At 50.4% G+C, this 17,789-nt stretch overlaps 1 protein-coding gene and 1 long non-coding RNA gene across 3 annotated transcripts; one reads left to right on the forward strand and one right to left on the reverse strand.

Annotated features, from left to right (window-relative positions):
• Positions 1-356: 356 nt before the first annotated feature.
• Positions 357-17,745, reverse strand: LOC104636803 (acyl-CoA dehydrogenase family member 11). Of its 2 annotated transcripts, XR_012838091.1 has the most exons (15): positions 17,446-17,745; positions 13,728-13,960; positions 12,996-13,095; positions 12,002-12,119; positions 11,152-11,294; positions 10,900-11,049; positions 10,262-10,356; positions 9,887-9,986; positions 8,303-8,443; positions 7,689-7,781; positions 7,178-7,285; positions 2,106-2,277; positions 1,793-1,859; positions 1,348-1,527; positions 357-693 (listed from the first exon to the last, which is right to left on the reverse strand). XR_012838091.1 is itself a non-coding variant. In XM_010304083.2 (14 exons), exons 1-14 carry the CDS (start codon positions 17,743-17,745, stop codon positions 1,401-1,403), a joined length of 1,947 nt encoding a protein of 648 aa, XP_010302385.2. In that variant the 3' UTR covers positions 357-1,400. The 2 variants fall into 2 exon arrangements, 1 of the variants encoding a protein (XP_010302385.2); XM_010304083.2 differs by having other exon boundaries at positions 357-1,527.
• Positions 573-4,795, forward strand: LOC142604204 (uncharacterized). The gene is made up of 2 exons (XR_012838092.1): positions 573-693; positions 1,348-4,795. It is a non-coding gene; the product is annotated as an uncharacterized LOC142604204 (long non-coding RNA).
• Positions 17,746-17,789: the final 44 nt, after the last annotated feature.

Genomic DNA, 17,789 nt, shown 5'->3' on the forward strand with positions numbered 1-17,789 from the left:
GCACTTCCCACCTCCAAATCTGGTGGTGGGCTCCTTTCCTCCCTCTTCCCACTCGCTGTCCAGCTGCTGGAGCGCTTTGCAGCTGTATATTCCAGCTGTCTTTGTACTATTAATGGTTTTCTTCTGTTATTAGCAACTTTTTAATCGAAAAAACGTGTAGTCATCAGGGTAATAGCAAGCAGGTAGAGTGACGGGCTGAGGGTGAAGAGGAGCACGCAGTCAATATATAGGAGTTTGCTTTGGTGGAGGATTACTGGCTTTCAGTCTAAAACTTAGGTCAGAATTCATGTCAGCGAGAGTTGCAGCATCATTAGGACACGCACAGAGGGAATAAATAAGCTTTGGGAGGTCGTAGCGAGTTAAAAAAGCTTTCTTTTATTAAGAAAATTAATTTTTTTCTTTAATTTTGGTACCAACTTGTAGAGTTTTGATGTAATTTGAGTGATGTAATTGAAATTACGTCCTCCCCTAAGCTGTTTGCCCAGCAGCGTTGATGTTGACGCCGTTTACGGAGCTGCAGATCTCAATGTACCGCGCCCCGTGCCTGACACGCAGCAGGCCCAGAACCTTCTCCTCGCCCCTCTCGGCTGAGCTGGCAGCGTTAGCAGGGACAAGGCGCCCAGCAATACGCCTGAAGGTGAAGCCCCTGCTCCAGGGTAATTTAAAGTCAAAGCAAAGCTTGTTTGAGACAAGGTAGAATCGAAAAGGAAAAATCACAAGCCAGACTAAGCACTGCCCCGTGACTACCTTAGCAGCCTTGGCTAGGAAAAGGGAAAGTTTGGCTACGAAGGCTTTGTTTTGCCCAAGGAGTTGCCGAGATCGGTGGCTGAGCCCAGCGTAGCAGTTCTCACGGAGGTGGCCTGTACGAAGGGATGACCAGCCTTGGCTGTGCGGGCGGCAGAGGCTGCCTGGGAAGAAAATCCTGTCCCTGGCAGGTGCCGGGGCGGAAGACCATGGATAGCATTGGAAAGCAAGAAGGTGAACAGGGAAAAATGGTGGGTTTTCCATATTTATTCAGCTTCTAATAATTTTCAGTTTGATTTTGGTTGCTTTTCTTCAAAAAGAACACTGGCTGGCACTCGAAGAGCTGCTGCCACAAGTCGTTATCTGGATTTGATCGCTTAGTCTTTGCCTAAAGCACGGTGAGAACGTTTCCGCACCTCGCGCTGACCCTCAGTGGCTGCGTTGGCGAGTAACTGCGCAGCAGCAGCGGGGCTCAGGCTGGAGCGGGTGGTGCAGCTGGAGGTCACTCCAGAAGGATTCGGTCTGGCCCCTGGCGGAACATCCGCACCGTGCCCGTAAATTCGCGGCTGTCTGAGGATTTTGTGATTTATTTTTTTGGAGTAGAACCAACCTACTGTTTCCCCTGGGGTTTGGCTTTCCCAGTCGCCTCTGGCGAGTCACAGCCTGCTGCCGCCAGCGGGGCAGCCCTCGTACACCAGCGCGCTGTCCGCGAGCGCTTCCTCGGCCTCGTAGCTCCCGTTGCCCGACTCTGTGGCCACAGGACACAGCTCCTGGTTGCACCACCTGAACGGAGAACGCAAACGGTTTCTCCCAGCCCGGTGACAGTGCTGCTTTCCACTTGAGGTCTGCCCGGTTTGGATCCCTCCCATCGCTGCTAGAACAGAGACTGCCTGCAGCAGGGCAAAGTCACGACGTTGACAGCGACCGGCCCAGAATGGTTTGGGTCTCGCCACAGCAGGGGTCAGATGGCCCAAAGCAGAGCAAAGCCTGCCGCGATGCGCAGGAAATCATCTCAAACAGGTTAGGGCTAGAGGAGGTTTTCGCTTACCTTCGAGCAGCGGAGAGGTCTGTGGAGGAAGCATCAGGCCGAGCTGCGTGCTCAATTAAAAGAGCTCCTGTGGAAGAGAGGAGATGTCGGTGTCCCCAGGCTCCAGCCAGAACAGCAAGGGCTAGTGAGAAGTGGGTGCTGGCTACTTCTCGACAGCACTTGCCAGGCTGAGGTGCCTCAGTTTGAAAGAAGGTGGGGACCCAGCTTCCCTTAAAACTCCACCCTTTGCCCAGGAGGCGTGAAACCAGGCTCTTCTAGCACTGATTCCTCGCCCTTTCTGGTCTGAAATCCATCATTTGTGTCTCCCCCCTACCTGCGTAGATCCTTGCCAGGGTGTAGGAGAAGTCTCTTGCTGCCAGCTCTGTGGTCACCGCCCCCCTTGAACCGGCTTCTTGCATGAACTGTGCAAGACCGGTGACGGCATCCCGCATTTGCTTCACGGCGGGTTCCAGTTTCGCAGTGCTCGAAGTCAGCTCCAGTTTTTTCTGCAAAGAAAAAAAACAATCACCGGAAAAATTACAGCGTATTTACCTTCTGCGAGGAAACGCGGCTGGTGAAATCCTGAGCACGCCCCGCAACTACTAACTGAAAGCTTCAATCGAGGTGGCTGTACTGGCACTGCCGTAGCGGGGTGGCCAGAGCACTGTGCGGCAGCAGGAAAGGGGACGTTGCCAAAAGGAAACTCACAGCCGTGCCTTGAGGATGGAGAATTCCTGTGAGCCAGACCCAGCACGGGGCTATTTCCAGCTACACGTTGGGAACAAGATCGCATCCCCAATCCCCTCTAACTGCATACCTGTATCAGGCTCTAATTACATGTGACCTCCCCCAGTTTTCTGTTTTCACTTCCATTTAGATGCTAGGGCTGTGTCCAGGCAGCAAAACGCAGATTTAAAGGAGCTTTTCTCTGCAAGCTGTGTCAGAGGAAAGGCCCCGGGACCGGAGCGGCTCCCCGCTGGTGGCCGTCAGGCGTTTCGCTGTGCCCACAAGCACCACCTGGAAGCTCCCCGTGGTCGAGCTAAGCTGCTGTTCCTCCAGCGTCCCAAATCTCTCCCGAAAGCACAAGCCGTGGTCTGCTGAGAGTCTAAACCAGTTGTTCTTCTGACACGGCGTGCCCGTGGCTGCCCGGACGCAACCGGCAGAGGCCAAGCCCTTCATCTGTGCTTCCCACGCTATTCCCTCCTACGAGGGGTCGAAGGAGCAGAGCGTGTCTTCCGCACGGACCTGCCAGGCTGGGCGACAGCTCTGTCCTCCTGAAGCCACGTGCGCGGAGACACGGCCAACCGTCACCGACCTCCAGACCCTGCACCCCCCGCAGCACTTGGAAGCGAGCGGGCTCAGCCCCCAGCCTCAGGGGCTGCGATAACCTCTCGGCAACATTAAACCTGTTTCTCCGCAGCAGAACTAAAGGATTACCTCGGACTGCGTCGCAGAAAGGAACCGTTACGGATTTAAGTAGCATAGCAGGTGGGAGGAGGTGCTTTTAGTTAATTAGTCTCATTTGCAGGTTATTTATAAAGCTAAAGGCTGTAAGTATTTGCTGCACGTAACTCATTTTTTATGCTTTTGAGGCTTTCAGTGCTTAAGTGATGGTGCAGTTCCTCTTGCTAGTACGTGAACATGCAGCTTATTTGCCCGGTAGGACTCCGGATTGCAGAACGTCTGCGTGACACCTTCTGCCTAACCATTGCCCCGGATTTTCTGACTATTAACACCAGAAAAACACAATCCTCAATGGCTGCTATTCTGCGCTCTAGGCAGAGCGGTACATAAATACTCGCAGCATATGCCGTACAAATACAAAAACATCATCATTAAAGCGGTTGGGTCTAGTGCCAAGATAAAGTCCAAAGAACCCTCCAAGCCCACAGAATGCTAATAAGATGTTTTAAAAGTAGCTCGGAGCTTGTTGCTAACAAGGATCAAAGACCCCAAAGGCATAAACATATTCCCAGCAGCTTGGGCGGAAGCCAGGATCGGCCGGGCCAAGCACAGAGACGACACCCGCGCTTCTGTCAGCACCCGCGCGCTGATGGCTGGGCTACGAACAGCCAGGTCCTGCGCCACCGCGCTTTTTAAGGTTTAAAGACCTGGGCAGTATGGACCAGGAATATAAAAACATCATTTTAACCTTGGGGGGGGGAGAAAAAACCCCTTGTATTTGCTTTCCTCTCTGATAATTGACACATTTTTCCCCTCAGATTACACTCATTCTTTTCCTAACCAAAAGCACTGAATTTTCTGAGAGATGGAGCTGGGTTTTTCCACATCCTCCCCTGCAGCTGAGAGGCTGGAGCGCGGCTTCAGGGAGAAGCAGCTCCTGTTCTCCCGCCTGCGCGTTGATCTGCTCCAGGGTGTAACAGGGCGGCACACGGCATCGCTCTGCCAGCTCTGCGCTCCTCTGACTGAAATCATCAGAGAGCAAAAGAGCTTTAGAGCTCCAATATTTCCAATTATTTTGGTTTTCACTGAGGAATTTTAAGATGCTGCTCATTTGCTTGCTCTCACTAGCTACTGAGCAAAGCTGTCAGAGTGGTTTTTACTTAAAGAAAAATCATGAATATTTAAAAATACAGCAGCAGGGAGAACATCCAAAACAGGGCTAGAAGCACCAGTCTCATGTTAATGCTTTGAGCAAACACGTAGGCTCACTTTAATAACCTAGATTTGTTTCCTGCTCTGTTAAAATTATGGTTATGGTCTGAAAAGGACCTGAAAACTGTACACGTCTTAGATTGCACGTCGGATTTACAGCTAGAGTTTCAGCCCTACGCAGTTCTTCTGGATGCATCAGGCAGTTGATTCTGAGCTCTGCAGGATGTTTGCAGGACTGGCATTCAGAAACACAACCGTACTGCGATGTGACCAAATTTAACCTAAAGCGACTAAAATGCAATAATCAAATAATTCCCCGGTGCTATTTTAGAGTCACTTTTCAGATTGAATGTTAAAGTACACCCAATGCTCTGGCTCAGATTCCAGCTAATAAATGTTTAGTGTAACATGAAATGACTTTGCAGACTAATCACCTCTGGACAGGGTGGTTTGTAACAAACTCGCTTGTGTATCAAGCACCCTAGAAATTCAGCGTCTCATAATCACATTGCGCGAGGATGAGGAAGTTCTCTGTATTTGCCTTTTCCTGAGGATAATTACAACACTGGGTTCCTGCTCCTAGATCCCAGCACTGTTACCGTTGGGTATCCCACCATCAGTAGAGGCAACAGGATAAAAGCAAAAATAGGTGGGAGTGGGTTGGGGGGAGGTTCCCCTGAGATATGACCTTCAGAGAACAAAGCATCTCTGCTGTACTAATGAAGAACTGATGCCGCTTTCTCCACAGCAGCCTTTCACCGGGAACAAATCCTGCAAACTGAGAACCTTGATGGACAAACATAAAATCAATTGTACTAGTTTTGTGTACATCAATAAAAAGGAAATGGATCGGAGCAGTAAAAATCCCTTTATGAAGGGCTAAATGATTTCCTCACTAGACGGGAATGGGAAGGATGGTTCAATATGAGCCAGATTCCCGGAGACCAAAACAATTTGGACACCTGGAGCCCAAGAAGAGGTTGGTTATCACCGGTGAGTGAAACCCTGATTCTGGTGTAGAAACAGCACGTTCCTGCCCAATGCTGCAGAAGCACTCTGGAGAAATACCTCCAGTCTGCCTTTCCAGTGCCTGGCTGCCGCAGGCGTAAGGGAAAAGCTTTCCGATTAAATATCAGGGTTAAATTTGCCAAGTATGATCTAGTCCATCCAGAATCACATCCGCACTGCTCTCCCAGCTCAGCCCCTTCCAGCCGAGGTAACAGAGGCAGCCTCAGTGCGACATGAGCAGCAAACGCAACGGCACTTACTGCAATTTATTTTAAAGCCGTACTTTAAAGTCAGTGCTTGCTTGTTCAGCCTCCGGTCTCATATACAGCGTGATTTGTGGGAGTGCGAGAGCGATGATGAGCTTGTTAATTAATGAATCTCGATACTTGGTGTTACTGCTGTGCAGGTACCTGCTCTGAATCACGCTGCTGTGATCTTTACTGCCTCTCTGATTATCCAGTTGTTAAGAAGCTGGAGGGGCCTCTCGGCTACACCAGGTGCTCCCAGGACTGCAGCATGGCACCTTTGCAGGGCAGTCCATTAAATTAGCGTAAGCCTGCGGAGGCCGGCCTCTTTCCAAGTTATTTTTAGAACCTACCGCCCGCTCCTTCCCTTCTCCGCTCCATTACCTTCAGTGTCGGACTAAACTGTTTTTTATCCACGGCTGGACCAGTTGGCTTTTTAATTGGCAGGTGTCCTCAGTCCTGCTTCTGAGCAGATTTGGGTTTCTTGTTTGGCAGTCAAATTGTTTGAGGTATTTTTCCTTTATGGGAAGTTGTGTGAGAGGATGGTATGATGACAGCCATCCCTGGAGGTCAGAGAGGTGCTCGTACCCAATACAGCACAGTCAGGGGCTTGAGATGTAACAGAAGTTGCCAACTGCGGCCACGGGTGAGGAGGAGTCAGGCTCTTGCTCGTGTGTTTTGGAAGGACCTATCCATTCGTCAGTGCCGCAGGGAGCACAGCGACCCAGACCTGTCCCTTCCATGAGAAAGCGAAGGCTACGCGTGGTCAAATCCAGCACTCCAGGTGCACAGGATTCCCTCGCTCTATCTGAGCTAACATAATCTGGAGTATTCTATCTGGATTAATAATCTGATCTCTGAGAGAACCCATCTTGGATATGCTGATTGTGCCTTTCAGGCTGGTTCCTGTCTCCTTTTATGGGACATATCAAACCAGCTGATGCTCATTTACCTCCATGAAATTCTGAGCTGCTTTGAACTGACCTCTCCTGCCTGCCTGTCATCTGAACACCTTTAAAAGAACAGCTTGTAGGTAAAGCAGAGAATGGCAAATCTAAAGAGGCAGCAATGGAATTCCTTCAGCTCTTTCCATCTTTTCCGCCGGAATAAAAATAGAAAGTCATCATGCAGTAGGTAGCCCTAGCGAAGGTTTAATATTCAGCAGTTTTGTGGTGGTTTTTCAGTTAAGAAACAAAACCACAAAATTATTTTGGATTTGGGAAGGTGACTCTCTGACATTAAAACTATACTTACATTGGTGCCTGTCCTGAGGAACTCTGACAATGCAAAACTCTTCACTGCCGAGATGAAGTATCTGGGTTTTGCAGCACACAAAGATCCCAAAGCGAGCGCTGTCTGGTTCCTGCTTTTGGAAGTGCCGTTTAAGGAGCAGCATTGTAAGACACCTCCTGAACACTGGTCTAAAGCTTTCCGTTCGGTTGTATTCCCCACCAGTCTCAGCCAGGAGACAAACACCAAGTAAGCCCCCGCCGAGGTGGGCAAATCCAACTTGCCAGTGCTTTTGGTGTGAGCTCACCTGCACTGAGGAGAAGAACACAGCCATCACCTGTCCTCGACTCTTGGAGAGGGATCGCAGGACATCAAGTGACAGGATATTTGTTGTTCCCTCCCATATGGACAGCACCTGTGGGGTAGAAGAGAATGTGGAAGAGCACGAAGGAGCCTTTTGGAGCAGCTGCAATAAAGAAAGGGGAATGTGAGGAAACAAAAGATGCGGGGCAGAGCGAAGGGATATCGAGGAAACCTCCAGAGATGTCTTGCCTCACCACAAGTGGAAAGGAGCGGTGGTGATGTCAGCCAGGAGCCCAGCTCCATTACTGAGGTAGGAAACAATCCCAGCACCAGGAACAAATTGCATCCCCTCCCTGGCGGTGACTGGGCCCAGCAGGAAGAGAACTAGGACAGAGTTGCCACGTCTGCAGCGAGCGTGGGGACACTTCTTCCTTGAGCATGTCTTTAGCAGGCACCACAGAGTGCTGTGCAGGGGACTAGGTGACACACCGGAGCTTCTCCTGCTGCTGTCTTACCAGAGTATCGCGGACTATGACTGGCAAGCCTGTATCCTCCATGTAACCTTGTCCTCCAAAGCTCTCCATTCCCTCAATAACAGCAGCAGAAGCCTGCAAAACACAGAGAGCTGACATGATCCACATTGCACAAGGGGAAAGAGCGGCCAAAACCCTCTACCATCACACAGCACTTCCTGCTGGGATGGGACTGACCGGATCCCACTGATCGCTGAGGCAGGTTGCTCATTACGTGCAGGAGGAGCAGCCTGGGGAAGGAAGACTGAGCGACACTGAGAGAGGACCTGCAGGAGCAGTCAGACCTTGGGAGAAGATCCAGGGAGAGTCTGTCTCAATACAGTCCTCTCTAGGTAAGGATAAACCTATGGTGTGCTTGGTACATGGGAGTACGTGTCTCTAGTCCAGGAGAGTCTTTACCCTCAACTCGCCTATCCTCTACTTGCCTATGGTGTGTAAGCTTCCGTGTATTTAAGCTGAGGGCAATTAGAAGAGGGACAGACAGGTCACTGCCGGTATCCCCGGCTATCGCTGCCTTTCACTCCTCTTTCCAGCTCTGAGGTTGGGGACATGCCACAGAGCCCCCCTCCGGGCTAATCAAACTGGTTGTTCCGTACCTGCTTCCCAGTGTACAGTTTGGCGACTGGTACCAGCAGTCTCAAGAGAAGCTGGTCTTCCTCACTTGCCATGTTGGTTTCTGCAAGTCCAAGGAGACGAACGATCTCCATAAGCAGAAGAAACGCCCCTCGCGTCTGCACCTGCAAGCAGAGAAGTGGGGAGCTTCACCGGCAAGGATCTCTGAGTGGGGCTGATTCCAGCGGGTCTGCTGAGACTATCTGGAAGGGATGCGCAACACTCGGACCCCGTACAGACCCACAGCTTCAGCGACAAAGACCCTGACCAGCCAAGGCACCAAGCACGAAATACCGGAGGTAGCCTGGAGCTGCTGCTCTTGGGCACTGGGATCCAGTATGAGGAAAGGGGCAATGCCATTTGATCAGGCCTACTCTGAGCCTTATCAAGCTCCTATCAGGCATCCAGGTCACAAATCCACATCCTTTCCAAGGGTAAGGGACACACGAACACACATCTGATGGTCAAACTCTGAGCACCAGGATCCGCAAGGTCTTTGACAGATTTCTTGCTGAGCAATTTACTGCCCTTGCAATTTGTGATTCAGGAAATAGAGGGATATGGAGCTCTGTAGCCCCTGGGCATAACGATGTGCTGTGGGACTGTACAGGATCTGGCCTTTCTTTCAGAGGTGGAGCTCTGGTTCAGGCTCAGAGATGCTGGAGCTTTAAGCTATGTTTGACAGATGTTGACTGCTTTCCCTTTCCCCCACCTTGCAAGAGGATTTTTAAATTTTTGTTTTAAAAATTTGCATGAACCAGTTGCAGCCCAAGGGCAAGTGTTACACCACTTGAGAAAAGAAGGATGGGTGAAAGGAGAACTGGGTGCCTTCTTTTTGAAGTTTTAGTAGGGGTGGGAAGACACCTGTGTCCTGTGCATTTAGTGAGCTGCTGCAGCTCAGAGTTGCGGCAGAGCTGTGAGACATTCTGTGGGGAGCGAAGCACGTGGAATTCCTCCCAGAACGCCAATTCATGCTGTGCTCTCTCCCATTGTCTGTTATTGCCTTAGATGACATTCACATCTAGAGGCTGCACTCGAGCTCCGTGTCTTGTGGAGACGAGCACCGTGCAGGTACACAGCGAAGACACGCTTGTCTCAGAAGCTCTGTGACTACTCGGGAATTCTTTGAGCGTGCTGGGAACAGCCTGTCTCCTGGTGCATGAGCTACTGGGGAAGTGGGATGAGTCTGTATCCGTCTTGGACAAGAGTCTGTTAACTGCAGTCTCGCAGACTGGGGTGTCATGCTGGGACTCTGCTAAGGACCAACTTCAGAGGTCATGGCACACCGTGGCAGGTGCATGCACAAACTCTGGCACTCCTCTCAGGACAGCTCCCGGGTAATTGTTGTTTAGGATAACCTGAGGTCCAGCACAGAAGCTAGGTCTATCCTCAGATCAAACCCCACTGGAGTATGGTGATTCCCTGCTGCACACATCTGGCTGTAGCAGGAACAGCCTTCTACACCTGACTGCTACACACAGAGGCAGGCCGGCCATGCTCATTAGCAGCTGAGGATCTCTGCCCTCTTTCCTCGCCAACAGGTTCAGCTCAGCTCCTGAAGGCCTTACCTCCATCCGGGCTATCGTCTGCATGTGCAGGGGATGGTCCTTGAGGAGCTTCCCAAAGGCAACCCGCCTACGGGCGTACTCCCTGCTCAGGCTGATCATCCTAGATAGAATACAGCCAGGGAAAGCGGTTAGACCAGCACAACCTGCCACTTCTGAGCTTTCCTTCCCAGCCACCCCACTGGAAGAACCCTGCTCAGCTGTAGCACACCAGCCTAGGTCACCCACCCACAGGCCAACCTTCTCCAGCACTGCTGCTTCCAGACCTGTGCTGGCAAAGGCATTAGATGTCAGTTGGCCACAATGCTGAGCATTGCAAAGTCCCTTTGTCCTGATAAGCTGCTCCTTCAGCTCTGGGGGGATCCATCCTGCCTTCACCTTCTCATGGAAGCTACTGCACCAATGACATTGTGGATCCGAGTTATGTTCAGCATGTTGGAGATGGAGGCCACTCCACGACCCTCTGCAGAGATCTGAAAGCATCGAGGAACAAAGGCTGACGTAAGCCTTTTGCACAGCCTTGGAAGCGGATGCATATCTAAGTGAAAGTTGTGTCAATGGACAGGTAGATACAGGCTGTCTGCTCTGTCTGTCCTCAGGCACCACAAAGATCTGCTTGCTTTAAAAGACAGCTGTCTCATTTTCACCAGGTCTGTGGCATGACCAGAGAGGTGGCTTTGGAGACCACGTCAGCGTGAGAAGTTCTGTTCCCTGCTGCTTGTTCCTACCTGCACGCTACACAGAACTGTCCCTCAACTGGGTCAATGCAACTGCAGTAGGGAAATGACCAGCCTAAAATGAGGTTTTGTTGGGTTTTCTTCTTTCCTCCCACTTTCCTGAGCTGTTCTCACCTCTGTCCCACACACAGCCCATGGGTGAAGGGTTCTCTGGAGTGAACAGCCAGCCACAGAGGTGGGAGAGAGGAACTTTTTCAGTCAGTACCACTGCCAACCCCCGTGAGCGGTCTGCCGTGCCAAGCCAGCCCAGTCCCAAGAGGAAGTTGAAACCTTACGTACCAGCTCTGCTGGAGCTCCATCTAGCCATAGCTCTGCTGTTGCCATCTGCCGTGTGCCCAACTTGTCTTTCAGCCTTTGCACTTGGATGCTGTTCAGCTTCCCCTCCTCGTCTCGAACCTTCAGGAAGAACAGGGACAGGCCACTGGAACCCTGGGGCCATTAAAAAGGCATGCGAAGAAGATTTCATTACGATGAAACAAGGAAATAAAAGAATGCCCCTGCTCCTTCACCCAGTTCCACCATCAAACAGACCTGTTTTACTTGTCCTTCAGCATCCGCTACCCTGGCCAGGGTTAATGTCACATCAGAATCAGCAGCCGATGTAAACCATTTAAAACCATAGAGACGATATGAACCATCTGGCTGCTTTCTGGCCACCGTCTCAGTGCCGTTAGCTGCAGGCAAGGAGAAGATCAGCTTAGCTTTATGGGAACTTCTGTATCAATCGATGCTGATTTTTGGTTTAAGCAGCAGCTCTTTTAAGTCACCTCTTGCTATCGAGATGGAGTATGGATTAGCTGCTAATCTTTTTCATTGACCCTGGATAAGAAATGCAGCCGGAGTTAAGTACTGGAAAGGAAACACGCTCTGTTTAACCACGAGCCTGCCCAGCAATTGCTCCAGGCTAACAGCTGGTAATCGCAGTGCTTTGTAAGCAAAATGCACCACCGTGTATAATCCAGAACCTCCACTTCTTCAGGAGCTCCTGGCCAAGAACTACAAAGGGTGCTGTGGAATTAGAGGTCCTGCCATGATGCACAATCCTGTAGCCTGCACTCCACAGCTGATCCTTTCACACCTCCCGCCAGGAAACCAACTGCAGCTTCATCAGATGGAGGGGACTGTCTCTGCAGTGGAGTTCTGAGGTTTCCTGGCCTGTCAGCGCTCTGTACCTGCCTGTGTGTACTGCATGCATCGACAGACAGAAGTTGGGCCTTTTGTTGATTAAAAAGCAGAGCTATGCAGAGGATTTAGATGACTTCTGCTGAAGTTTCCTAAACCAGCTACCTGGCTTTCTGAGTTTCCCACACCCTTCGTTTCCTCCGTTCTCACTAACGCATCTAGCTGCTGCCACAGCTGCTTCCCACTGCTGAACACATACCAACATCAGAGCCTCCCCTGCGCTCGGTCATCCACTGGCCAGAGGTCCAGAACTTCTTGGGGTCACGGGACGTCAGGTGGTCAAAAGCGTTTTTCAGAGATCCAGGAATACCTAGTAACTGTTTAGGGGGAGAGAAAAGATGATCATAATGCAGTAGATGAAATCAGACAGTTGCCTTCATTAATGCCGGCGTGTCCTGGGCTCAGAACGGACGGTCTGCAAGCAGGCAAGCGGGGCGCTGAGTGTCCTGCGCTGCGGGGCATCTGCATGTACTGCGCAGAGAATGAAACTGCCCAGCTCCCACACGGCTGCTGCAGCACTGCAGGTGCGGCTTGTGTCCCCCCCTCGGATTTCTGCACCGCTAGACATCTGGACAGAGAGCTTTCAAAACAGCACACGTGCCAGGGTATCAGCATATGTTCCTATACGCTGGATGTCACCAGCACCCAAAGAGCTGCAGGAAAGAGGTAACCACCTTACACTTTTTATTTTTTTTCTTTTTATTGAATTAAAATGCCCAGGGCTAGCTCCTTAAGGGCTAGCTTTTCTCTGCATCCTACACAGCCACTGACATAGTGCAAAGGGTGTCGCTAAGATCCAGAGCCAAATCTTCAGATTGGGGAAGCCTTGCTAGCTTGGTTAATTTACATCAGGTATTTAACTGCTACTCCACACAAGGAGCAGGAAAAGAAACTATCTCGTAGTAAAAACATGAGACACCTTTTCACCTACCTGCAGTGCCACAGGTTTCATGTGCGGCAAAGGCCTTATTGTACACAGTGTTGTAAGTAAAAATAAAAGCCAGCCTGGGCGCAAAGGATTTGTAACTAAAGGGGAAAGGCAGTGGGAGATGGAGCTGAGTCACAGAGTGAGGAGGGGCCAGGCCAGAGCCAGATGGCAGGTCAGCTCTCCTCCGTCCTTGGCCAGTGCTCCGGTCTCTAACCAGCGCTGCCAGGACGTGGGCTGTGCCCTCAGAGACCAGCTGAGCTCATACCTCAATGACTTTGGCTGCCCCATCAGTCATGGCCAGCGGACAGTTGAAACCTCCAGAGGAGCTTGAAAATAAGTACAGTTTGACAGCCTGATGCAGACGGCTAGGAAAGAAAGAGAGTGAAAACAGACAGGTTATGCAGCGGTTCAACAGCAGGAGGATAAAACAAATTGACTAGGAAGAGAGGAAGAAAATACAGGTGAGAATCAAACCACTCATTTCTGAGAGGGCAAAAACTGTTTCAGCCAGGAAAAGAAGAGGAGCAGCAGAGTTTCTCAGTCCCAGAGGGACTGCCAGCACGAGGCTGGATGGAAGGCATTCCTTGCCAGCTGGTGCACATTAAGTGCAGTTTTTAAAAATAAGAAATGCGGGTCTATCTCCAGAGGCTGGAATACAATGAAACTGCAAGTAAAATCCCAGCTCTTTAGTTGTGTTACAACTAATCATGTAAAAGCTGGAGCAGCGCAGGGAACTGCCAGGCCCCAGAATCAGGAAGGTGACATCAAAGAATATTATGATCAACTGTAGGCCATTAGTTACGGCTTATCATTGCTGATGTGGAACATTACAGCGGACAGACACTGCTGTTCAGTACAGCGGTAGGTGTGCTTTTGTCCATGCATCATCTGTTACCCATTATACAACAAGTTCAGTCCTACAAGATGCTGAAGCTGAATATTCCTTGCTAAGTATAACTGGGAAGGTACCGAGTCTTTCCCGTTCTCCCCCAGTTACCTCCAGTTGGAGTATCTTCTCTCGTAGGCCTCAGCAATCAGCCCCTCTTCTGCCGCAATCTCCTTCATCCTCCTCCAGGCCGAGCAGGTGACGATGCGATCCACCCGCCGCCCCCAGGCATCATACTGCCGAAACACAGGGGGGTTCAACTCACATTCCCACCCTAGAGGTTTGATCTGGGTTAGCAGACGGTTTCCAAATCTCTCCAGGTCCTGATTCACCTCCTCCAGTACCTGTGAAGCAACAAGAAGAGCCCTTCAGCACACCCCTGGAAGGCAAGGAGCCTCAGTCCCAGCTGGAAAGGCAGAGGACTGACCATATTGTCCTGCTGCCTCTTGCCACTTGGCCCTTCCATGCATTCTGTAATGCAGCAGGACAGCTTGTCTCTTGCCTCTGCTGGCAGAGCTGTGCTCAGCTGTCATGGTTTTTTTTCCCCCCAAATAATTTTTTCAAGTTACTTTTGGCAGCATCTCTGGATTTTACAAAAGACAGAAGAGCTTTTGTATCAGGGCTGAGAATGACACAGATGCACATGAGCAGGGGGGTTGGACCAGACAATCTCCAGAGGTCCTTCCAACCTCAGCCACTGTCATTTACTGCTGGAAAAGAATGCCAGGGGAAGGAAGAGCTGCCAAAACCAGAAAGCCTTCATCTGTGTAGGAAAACTTCCACTGAGCTCAGTAGTTACCTGCTTATCGGACTGGAAAAGGAGGGACGGCACCATCCTTTGAGCGTCAGCCTGGCACCCAGGGTGTCTAGATTCAAATTTCCACCCTGCACCCAGCTCCCTGAAAGGCCCTGGGTGAGGACTCACGTGCCCTCGTTTCAGCCAGGCTCGGCTGACTGGGACGGAGCGGTCTGTCCGTAGGTAATGGAAGGAAACTGGCACCCGCAGAGGAGTGATTCATTCCAACCCTCTTAGAAACCTATTTTAAGGTGACAGGAATTGCCTTCTGCAACCGCTCTTCGCTGTCTGTGGCCAAAGCCTAGTGAAGTTGCCTTGAATGAAATAACCTGACTTACAGATGATTAAAGTTAGGCCAGGCAGACCCAACCTCTAGCGCTGTTGGACCCTCGTTCAGCATAAATACATCCAAGACTGTAATGGGGGTCACAGAAGTACCTGATCTTTCATCAGAGGAATATTTTTGCTGTTCTTTACCCCCTCAAGAGATGCTCGTTTCCTCCTCCATATAACAATCCTGGAGATGAAAGCCATAGCTGCAGTACCCACACTGGTGCAATTATAAAACACATTAATTTGCTGTTGATGAAATACAAACACTGCTTCTTCCTTTCCCTGCTTCCCCCTGTATTGACTTTTCATTAAACTACATGCCGTATGATCGATTCTTTCATCACTCTGCCGTTCACCGTGTGTAATGAGGATCCAACATACGCTGACCCGTTACTGCTCTGGAAGTCTCCGTCCTCCGACCAGCCAGTTTTCCTTCAGGTGAACAGTGAAATAGTGTTAAAAAATCACAAAATGAGCCAAAAGCATGCATGAGAGCCCTGTCAACTGGTACAGCTCACGCTGCACTCCTGTTTGCTCTCGGTGGAGCTCAGCTGGGGTGGGTGTATGCCTCCAATGCTTATCTCCTGACACCAGTTTGAAGGTTGTTCTAGAGACATAACCTAAGAATCCAAAGTTCATGGACTTCACTGATCCCTGAAGCACAAGAACCTTTGAACTGTTTAGCTGGTAGTTTTTTGTGGGCAGAAGAATATGAGTCTGCTAAATAGGTCTCTTGCTCAGCACAGTGAACTCAAACTGCAACAGACCCTTCACCTCATCCACATATTCTAAAAAAAATCCCAAACTCAGCTGCGTAGCTGTAAGCTTGTGCCCTGACCACGTTCAGCCTTACAAACCACCGTGTTGCCCCAACTAAATGTGTTTATTTCCAAGGTAAAAGAACAAAATCAGAGTTCCTACGTTTGTGGCTGCTGAACATAACACACAGCAGCCTGGGCACTCCAAAAAAATGTACACCAGCATACGGAGAGGGCATCTGTAAACCACCAGGGCTGAAGCCGCTACCTAGCAGCATCTGCTGGGTGGTCACATTCACCCTCATCAGTCCCTTGATGTCGCAGGGATGAATATATTGGAAATGGGCAGATTATTGCACATTAAGAGTACAAACAGATGTTCCTTATATTAAAGGACATATTTCCAGGGGGATCAAAGATCAATAGATAACTCTCCCCAGCGGTGCCCAGAAAAAGCAGGTGCTTTGTTCTGTGTTCTCCAGGAATCACCTTCAAATAAACAAAGAAATTGTTTGCTTCATTCCAGGAAAATTTCTGCATTCCCCACTCAATGCAGGTGAATTGTACAACAGGAATCAGCCTCCAGCGTGGTGTCTGCTTCAGTGGGACACACAAAGCTTCGTCTGTTGCTGCTCTCCTGGACAGGAAGGTGTTCAGGTGGAGAGGTAGCTCTCAGGCCGCAGACAAGCGGGTGCTGCATGAAGCAGACAGCAGAGTCCGGGCTCTCCCTTTCAGCAGCAAGGCAACACTGCCCCGCTGGGACCAAGCGCAGAAACGGAAGGGAGATGCGGCTGATTCTCTGGTAGATTTTGCAGCCGCTTTTGTTTCTTTGGGGAAGGAGCGGAGAGCAGCTCTCAGCCTTGGCGAATGACAGCACTGATCCTTTTATTCTTGGGAGATCTGAATTGTGCTTCTTCCAAACGTGCAGATTAGGAGCAAGATCTTCACGGTTGCCCAAAGGCATCCTCTTTTCCCCCATCTTCTGGCAAGAAGGCCACAGTGCTGCTTAGGGAGGCCTCATTTCCATCTTTCGTGATGGCTGTGACAAAATCAAGCTCCCAACGCTGCCACTACACACTTACTCCTCCAAGTCCACAACACCTGGCAGACCTGGAGAGCAAACAGTGGCAGGAAGAGCGTCACTGAAAGCCAGGTTCTGCCCCTTTACTCACCTGGTGGCTTTACTGGTCATTGCATTGCTTCTGCTGGAATAAATCACAGAGAGAGGTCATGCTCTGCTCCGTGAGACCTGGTCCTTGAAAACAGAGAAACAATTGCGGTCCTGGGGGTGACAGCAGAGGACAGACAGTGAGACAACTCGCCTCCTCCCACGGGTTCCTGTAGGACTGGGCCTCACAGAACAGATACCCACAGCTCAGGGTCCTACCCCACCTCTCTGCACCCCTGCATCAGTACAGAGCCTTCACTGGCTGAAAATCAACCCAGGAAAACCAACGACCTGTGCTGAGAACAAGCAAACCCCAACGGGCCTTTGCATCCTTTTGAGCACTCAGCTGAGAACAGTCCTTGTTCCTTCAGAAAGGAATTTTCTTAAAAGTCCCTCTTGCCTGGAGGAGAGTAGCGGAAGAGCACAGCAGAGTTTGGAAGCACCTTAGCTTTTTTCCCTTTCTCTGAAATTTCTTATTTTGGATGACCTGACAACAAACGCACACACTGACAACACCAAAACAACACTCTTGTTGCAACACCCAGACCGGTCACAGGAGTCCCCTAAGCCACTTTCTGTTTACATCCTGGCAGTATTTTTCACCCCTGCACGGATTCAAAGAAAACAAGTTTTAAAGAACGCTGATAAATTCACCCCAGTTAAAGGCTTGAAGGCACAAAAGGGCTCAGAGAAACGCTCAGTTCACACTTTTAAACAGTGACCTAGCTAGAATCGTAGTGCATACACACAGAAACACAAACATGCACGCCAGACCTTGGGAGGAAGGTGCGTCTTCAAGTAACCCCGAAGCAAAGCATCTTCCAAATACTGGTTCCCAGTCTCAGGCTGCTCTTGGAAGAGGGTCTCGGTTTCTTTCCTTGCCAGGGGCATTTCCAGATCTTCTAATACTTGTTTCTCCTGTGCATCAACCTGCTGCCCCTGCCCTGTGGTTGTGTTGATTCCTTTACGACTCAGCGGTTGGCACCTCTCAGAGACAACCGGCAGAAAGTGACCCGACTGCCACGGCTTGCAGGCAGCGCTGGATCTCCACCAAGGCAAGAGACAGGTAAACATGATCCTGCAAAGCCCTTTAGTGTGTCACGCCAATGGCTCTCACC

The sequence above is a fragment of the Balearica regulorum genome, chromosome 17, assembly GCF_011004875.1.
Source record: "Balearica regulorum gibbericeps isolate bBalReg1 chromosome 17, bBalReg1.pri, whole genome shotgun sequence".
Classification (NCBI taxonomy): Eukaryota; Metazoa; Chordata; class Aves; order Gruiformes; family Gruidae; genus Balearica; species Balearica regulorum.